The 7,964-nt window shown below is 35.8% G+C and overlaps 1 protein-coding gene and 1 long non-coding RNA gene across 2 annotated transcripts; one reads left to right on the top strand and one right to left on the bottom strand.

The window, feature by feature from the left end:
• Window positions 1-3,592: 3,592 nt before the first annotated feature.
• LOC131662542 (uncharacterized) lies at window positions 3,593-5,025 on the bottom strand. The gene is made up of 2 exons (XR_009301650.1): window positions 4,128-5,025; window positions 3,593-3,786 (listed from the first exon to the last, which is right to left on the bottom strand). It is a non-coding gene; the product is annotated as an uncharacterized LOC131662542 (long non-coding RNA).
• A 1,129-nt stretch (window positions 5,026-6,154) lies between these two features.
• Window positions 6,155-7,400, top strand: LOC131659254 (lupeol synthase-like). Its single transcript, XM_058928465.1, has 4 exons — window positions 6,155-6,207; window positions 6,780-6,942; window positions 7,027-7,073; window positions 7,166-7,400. Exons 1-4 carry the CDS (start codon window positions 6,155-6,157, stop codon window positions 7,332-7,334), a joined length of 432 nt encoding a protein of 143 aa, XP_058784448.1. The 3' UTR covers window positions 7,335-7,400.
• The last annotated feature ends 564 nt before the right edge of the window (window positions 7,401-7,964 follow it).

Genomic DNA, 7,964 nt, shown 5'->3' with positions numbered 1-7,964 from the left:
GGAAAGCTAATGGAAAGGGCTACGAGATGTCTAAGCTTCCACAACCTTAGTATACTATTAAGTACTAATTAAATCCATGTGAATATTCTTGTACCTTGGTACTAAAAGATAATACTCGAATAATTGATTCGTTAACCGTCCTAAGGGCCGTAGTGCCCAAGTGTTCCTTTAAGAGGGTAGTAGGCATCATAGAATGAGCGATGATGAAAATCAAAGCTAGCCATGTTCACTAAAGATGTTTAGGTATTATAGCTTGTGAAGCTAAGCAAGTGAACCAAGAGGCGAGGAGGCCTTACAACTTGGTGAAACTTGTGTACGTCGATAAACAAAATATGGATATGGTAAGCTGAGCCTTAGGATACCTAAACTATGATACCTGAACATCCTGATATTACCTCTTTCCTATCAAGCGACTTCTTCTGAAATTCTAAAATCTAATGGTGTAGTAAGTATGTGACGAGGGGTTAGAGGACATACAAAAGGACAGTAACTGCGAGTAGGCACGTTACATATATGTTGGCTACTTCTTGTGAAGAAATTCCAAGGATGCCCTTGTGCCACATATATTGCAGGCATTCTCGGGCTTTGGTCTCGGGAATGGGTCGGCTCCTTAGTTCAGGAGTTATTCTTCGGGGATGAACTCCCGGGGATGTGTACCTCACCTTCTCCTTTTGTTGTTTCCTTATGGGTGAATTTCTATGTGAGATTTGGACCCAGGAAATTGGACGAGTTGAATCATTGTGGCGATTCAATGTCGGTTCCATGGTTCTCTATAGTCATATGAGTTACTTACCATGTAGATTGAAAAGGTATGATTTGAGGTCTTGTTTCGAGAGCAGATAGGTAGGTAAACCCGGAAGACCAGACCTTGAGGGTAGCTCCCGACAGAAGGTTGGCAGGTAAACCCGGAAGACCTATTCTAGAGGAAACATGTACCTAATATCCGAACATGTGATATGTTCTCAGAATATCTAATCGGATGGTTAGTGGACATTCAATCGTGGTGCTACGAGTTGACATGCTTTCCTGTACTGGATAGTGAGGAAACGTTAGGATCTGACATGGATCTGTAGTTGATGTATGTACCCTGTAGAGCCGAGAGAACCCATAAGATAGGGGAACTCACTGAGATTTAGTAATCTCACCCCATTCATCTTATTATTTTTCAGGTACCGTGCAAGATCGAGTTTTGCTAGATGCTTGGATCAAGAGCTTTTGACCGGATGCCGTGAAGAATGTGCCTGATCTTTTCTTCCGCTGTGTATTATTATCATTGTGTAGACATATCAATTGTATCCATCTTCGAGATGATTTTGAAATGTATACATCTTATTTTATTATTCCTGACTTTTGTATGTACTTAGTACCAGTTATTAGTATTCTGCTAATATGATTCTAGACACATATTGGTAGGGTATTACAGTTGGTATCAGAGCAGGTCGACCGTCGACCTAACTGTGAGGCATCATTAGCAAACTCCTTTCTTCCTCACAAGTGTGCGTTGCTGGATCGATTCTACTGTCATGTTATTCAGTTGTTGAACTTGATCAACTCACCAACTGGGTACGTGATAGGAAGGATCGCGGCAGAGCCGCCACGAGGACGCGTTATCCCCAAAGTGACTAGTGTGGTAAAAGAATTCCAGTAGTAATTTTGGAGAAATGTTGGACTTGGATAATGTCTCATATGCAAGGTAGATGCGATAACACTCTCCACGGCAGAAGTCAGAGGAAGTTGGAATTTCCAAAACACCTTATAGGACAAAGTGAACCTTTCAGACGAAGTGTATGTTAGAGGAGGCAGTTAAAATGGTAGAAGTCGGTTAAGTTGGGAGTATGTTGGAATTGTCAAACATAAGAAGAGAAATTAACACGGAATAGTTGTCAACCTAGCTGTCGTGGTAAGGTCTAAGACGACTAGAAGTTCCAAGATTTCGATTGGATGGAGTGAACTTTATCTGGATCTCGATAGCAGTGAGGGAAATCTATAAAGCACCTAAGTAGGAATGGGGTAAGGGAATTCCATGATGGAGTTAAGCTTGAATCCGTTAGGAATTCGTTACTCGAATATGGTGACAGTAGCAGACATGGATAGAGAAATGGATGAATGGAAGACTTTGAGAGTTGGACCGAGATATTGGATCTTTCTAATTGCTTTGGCCTGGGAAGTACTTGGATGGATAAGATCATTACACTCTGACTCGTTATGGTGTACATTAAGGTGTGAGTAGTCATATAGTGAACGGTTTATGGAACGAGTGGAAGTGGTGACCTCCAATTTGGAGATCTAGGATATCTGATTGGGTGAAAGAATCTATTGCATCTCCTTGTGTATTCTGAAATGCGTGAGTCCTAGAACTACGCTAGGCGGAAACTGAATGGAGGGATATGCAGAGGGCAGCAATCCATGTTCCCTGCTAGTTATGAATCATTTAATCCCGGGTGAAGCCATCAAGCTACACTATGCATTGGGTACTTAGGTGAAATACACTAGTGGTTGTCTAAAGCATCGGTGAGTTGACCGCAGTAGGTGACTGTTATTTGTAACCATGATATTCCTATATGGTGGGAGTTACATTGAGAATCTCTCATGCGTGCCCTGTGTGAGTGAGTACACACCTGGCATAGGAACTCGAACTGGATTTGTAGTGAGTCAGATCTAGTTTGTTGTGTTCAGTGGAGGTTAACCTTAAACGTGTGACTAGAAGGATCAGAGTAGAGATGACCTCAGTTGAGACATGTTCGATTAGTCGTTAGTGGCTATAGGATACAGGTGGAGATTGTTATACGCTACTGGGTAGGTTACTTGAGTGCATGGCCTCGAATTTGGACCACCATGTTAGTACTGCTAGACAGGTATATCGCCACAGTATCGCTATCGTGCACGAGGCGCGTGAGTCGACCTTTCCTGACAGATGTGGGACATGCTGATCTGGAACTCAAGGTAGGATGAGATTGGTATTCGTGACGCGGATCCAGATTCTCATAAGGTAGCACTACGCCAAACAAGGAAAAAGACAACGCTTTTTTTGGCTTTAGGCAGCGCTTTAAAGCGCTATCTATTCCCCCGCTGCCGTAGGTAAAGGCAGCGCTTTATTTCACCTTTAAAGCACTGCTAAATGCACCTTTTAGCCAGCACTTTTACCTATAAAGCGCTGCTAACGGCCCACTTTAGACAGCGCTTTTATGAAACAATTTTTAAGAAAAAGCCTCTTAAAAGCGCTGCTAAAGGCCACCTTTAGACAGCGCTGTTCCCAGAAGCGCTGCTAAAGGCCCAATTTAGCCAACACTTTTATCTTAAAAGCGCTGTTAAAGGCCCCATTTAGGCAGCGCTTTTCTGAACAAAATTTTTAAAGAGCTTTTAGGCAGCGCTTCTCTTGTAAAGCGCTGTCTAATGTCCACGAAATTTTTAGATGCATCTATTTAAAAAAGGTTTGCCCCGGGTTTTCACCACATTTTACACCTGTATATACCATTACAAATTTCACATATAAACAACAAAAAAAAACTCTATTTTTCAGAGCTAAGATGCTAAGAATATATGTATACGAATAAACTTTGTATTTTTTATATGCTAAAATGCTAAGAATATATTAATAAACAACAATAAAATTACATCTAATTCAATGAAAACAATTGCATCATCCAAAACATTTTTACCCAAAACAACAAAATTACATCCAATTCAATGAAAACAATTACACAAAATTACATCCAAGTCAAAAGGATGCTAAATATCTACTTTTTCTTCTTGCCAACAACTGTAACCTTTTTACCCTTCAATATCCTGCAATTGCATCAAACCATTACAATCACAAAACAGAATAACAGAAAACCAAAAACAAAATAATATAAAGGTGAAAAACATTCTACATTAGTGTCCATAAAACCATTCTACGTTTGCCACGAATGTATTTCAAGCGGCCTACATATCACTAAATAATCTAAACAAAAACACTATAATTATTCACGCAACTATTTCAATACCCCATTCTCGTACTCTTTTGACAATCGATCGGCATTCATCCATTTTTTATCCATGGAATTATCACTAATTAAGGTAAACAAAAACACTATAACTATTCACGCAACTATTTCAAAATAAGCTAAACAAAAAACGCTAATTACCTGTAGAGAAAGTCAGCAACTTCTGGAAACACACACTGTAAGATTCTTGGAAACGAATCGAACTTCACTCTTCACAAGTAAAACCCCTAGCAAAGATATTCCTGAAAATATAAAATAAAAAAGTTAATTGAAGAGAACAAGAAGGAGAATTGAATTTATATTAAAACTAACTATATTTTCAAACTAGTTATAGAATTAGATTTATATTAAAATTGATTTTAAACATTACTAAGATGCTAAATAAACATTATATTATAGTGAAATTACTTGTGAAATTAACATGAATAATTAACATGAATAATTGGTTTATGATATCAGTGCTATTTTCTAAAGTTTATGATGTTGAATTTCAATTACAGTGGAGACGTGCAAGATCATAAGAGTTCTCCTGTCCATTATATTATAGTGTTAACATAAGAGTCTGTAAAATAGTTTTATAGATAGTGTCTATCATCTTTCAAATTTACTATGTTTATGCATGTAATATTGAACAAACACATATCAATATGAACTCTTGAAGCTTAGCCTATAACAGTAGTTAACAGAATAACATTAAGTAAACTTCTAGACATCAGTGGCGGACTGCCAAGTAAATTCTTCATTTGTAAACTTAAGTACAAACATAGTATCGAACAAAACATAGTAAACGACTAAGTACTGCAGTTTTACTTGACGATAAAAAGATCAAAGTTAAGTTTACACTAAGTCATGAATTTTTATTTTTCAAACTTAATCAAGTAGTTGATATATAAACGACATCGTTTCCGCTGTAACTTCCTAGATCTGAATTGACCACAAATTCGAAATGCAAAAGCTACTAGATCAGCTTCAGAGAACATTTTATTGTTAACTTTAAAAGTCATAAAATGAAATTAATTTTATACTTATGATATATATATATATATATATATATATATATATATATATATATATATATATATATATATATATATATATATATCATACTTATTGAGTGATTAGACCAATGGATGTGTAGAAATTATTTTATAGGGTATTAGAAATCTTAAACCAAAATTACTACAAGATTGAAAAGATAGTAAAACGTATTGAAATTGAGTTATGATTGGTGTAGATTCTAGGCTTTCAAAAGAAATGTTGAACATAAAACATAACTTGAAAGTAAAGTTTATTAATTAACAAAAACTGCTAGCTCTAGGGGGGTAAACATAGAATCAAGTAAACAATGAATATATATCATAAGCAATCATACTTACAAAGGTAGCTGCTTTCTGGCGTTTGTCACTTGCTTCTTGTACTATTTATGTGCCAAAAAAATCACAAAGGATAAACATAGAATCAAGTGATTACTTCAATATTGAGAAGTATCACGAACAAAGCATATAGGAAGAAAAAACTGATAAATCATAGAAGTTACAACAAACAAGTTACTAAGCATATGCGCATTATGACAATCTATACAAATATATAAGGACCAAAGAAAGCTAGAAGAAAATATACAATGATGATTGGAGCAGTTGGTTAGTATAAAGGTGACCATGTTTACCCCTTTTGAATTTGGTTCCTGGTAGTATAAAGTGAATTGAGTTTTCAACTGAGACATTTTTTTATTATCTGATTTTGGTCCCTCTCCACCTATGCATTTGAGGCTGAATTTTGATAATGTGGCTACTGAGATGCTTATATATGAGTTGATAAAAAAAATTGTTTCACAATTCCCATTGATAGGACTAATATAAATACAAAAGCAATCTGTTCAATTACTAGGAGAAAATAACTACACTACAGTTATTCATGTTCTTCATGCATTGATGCTCAATAGTTTTTCTTGCTAGTACCATAGTCTAACAATACAATTTGATACTGAAAGATATATGGATAATGGTTTGTATAGATATGCATTGACACATCAAATCTCACCATGTATATGTACTATGTTGTTGAATGTACGTTTTTTATTAATGTGAGTTTTTGTGAAATTGCCATGAGTTGGCTGCCGACAAGCTCAAACATTGTATTTTCGTGACACCTTCAATATACATTGGGACATGAAGTTTGATGTGTCAATGTGGATCCAAATAGACCATTACTTGCTGCCGCTGTAGATAACTTAAAATTGTAGTGCAGCAGTTGAAATCACAATTATAGGCCCCTTTTTAAAACTTGTGGAATTCACATGAATTCTAACTAGGATAGTGTACTTCTACCTAGAAATGGTATTGCTTTTCAAGCTCGCCAGATAACTATCACCTTAAATGAACAACATTGAATTCAATATAAGTTATATGACACTAGAGAAAACAGTTGCCTAATTTTGCTCACCCCCGGTAGAAATGCATAGCTTAGCCATTCTATTTCTAACAATTCTTATACAAAATTAAATTTAAAACACTTTGGAAGTAGCAAGACTGTCCAACATCAAATAGTTATAGCTAGTTTACATCGACAATTTTATAGGTAGGTATAAGTTTCACAAACCCTTGAAATAACTTGCATAGACACCAAAGAACAATCATCAATACAATTAAAACCCACTAAGACAACAAAAAATAAGAGACAAATTGCAACACAGTATCCACTAATCTTCAGAAAGTACCTTCCCTTAGTCTTCTTTTGAGAAGAAGCTTCCTCACTTTTTGCAAAATGAGCAAACAGCTCTGTTTGCTGCAACAGATACTTCAATCGTCCTCTCCCTTTAGTGTTCTACAACAAAAGTAACTTTCTGAAATTGGAAACAGAGCGGTTCAATGATGCTGTTAATGTCATCCACTCTCTACAGAGCAGTAATGGTGGGTTCCCTGCTTGGGAGCCTCAAAATGCTTACAGTTGGCTAGAGGTATGTTATGAAGTTACTCTTATTCATCAAACAAATTAATATATAAAAGAAACAACTAATTATATGCATGAATGTTTGTTGCAGAAATTCAATCCAACTGAATTCTTCGAAGACACGCTGATTGAGAGGGAGTAAGATATATAGCAACATCAATCATAAAAAAACACTGTCAATGCATATCTCACTTACTGCATATTTGTGTTCCTTGTTTTGAAATTAATAGGTATGTTGAGTGCACTGGTTCTACAATGCAAGCCCTGGTACTCTTCACAAAGCTACACCCTTGTCATAGAACAAAGGAAATACATCACTGCCTTGCCAAAGCAATTCATTACATTGAAAATACACAAAATCTTGATGGCTCATGGTATTCTATCTTCTATTCTCTCTGATAAATATACACCACATAATAACCTAGTGTGTTAAACATGATAGACTTTCTTTAAATTTAATTAACAAGGTGCAGCCATGTATGGTTCATAGCATTAGTTAACATGTATGCTTTTCTAATTATGGATGATGAATGTTTTCCAGAGATAGATGCATAGAAGGATTAGATTCAGAGCTTTTCTTATATTGTCTTTTCATTCTTTTGAAGATTGTACCACATTTTTCTTGTTTCCATATTACAAGCACAACACAGCATATTTGAATACATATACAGTTCAAAATAAAACTAAGATATAAAGACTTGAATACATATACAGATTTGAATGCATATACAATTCATAATAAAACTAAGATATACAGATTTGAATACACAATAAAGCAAGATATACAAATTTGAATACACAATAAAACTAACCAGGGAAGAACCACGCTGAGATGTTGTTGATTATGGAAGAACGATGAAAGCAATTTCGTTTTCCAGAGAAAGAAAATCGCAACCGCCGGTTAGATTAGGATTTTTCGAATTCTGAAGGGATTTGCGTGAGAGAAGAAATTTGCGGCCGTGGGTTCGATTAGGGTTCTTTGAATTCAGAAGGTTTGTTCGTGGATTTAGAAGGTTTGTTGGTGGATTC

The sequence above is a fragment of the Vicia villosa genome, linkage group LG3 (assembly GCF_029867415.1).
Source record: "Vicia villosa cultivar HV-30 ecotype Madison, WI linkage group LG3, Vvil1.0, whole genome shotgun sequence".
Lineage (NCBI taxonomy): Eukaryota > Viridiplantae > Streptophyta > Magnoliopsida > Fabales > Fabaceae > Vicia > Vicia villosa.
This window is presented reverse-complemented; position numbering and strand designations above follow the sequence as displayed.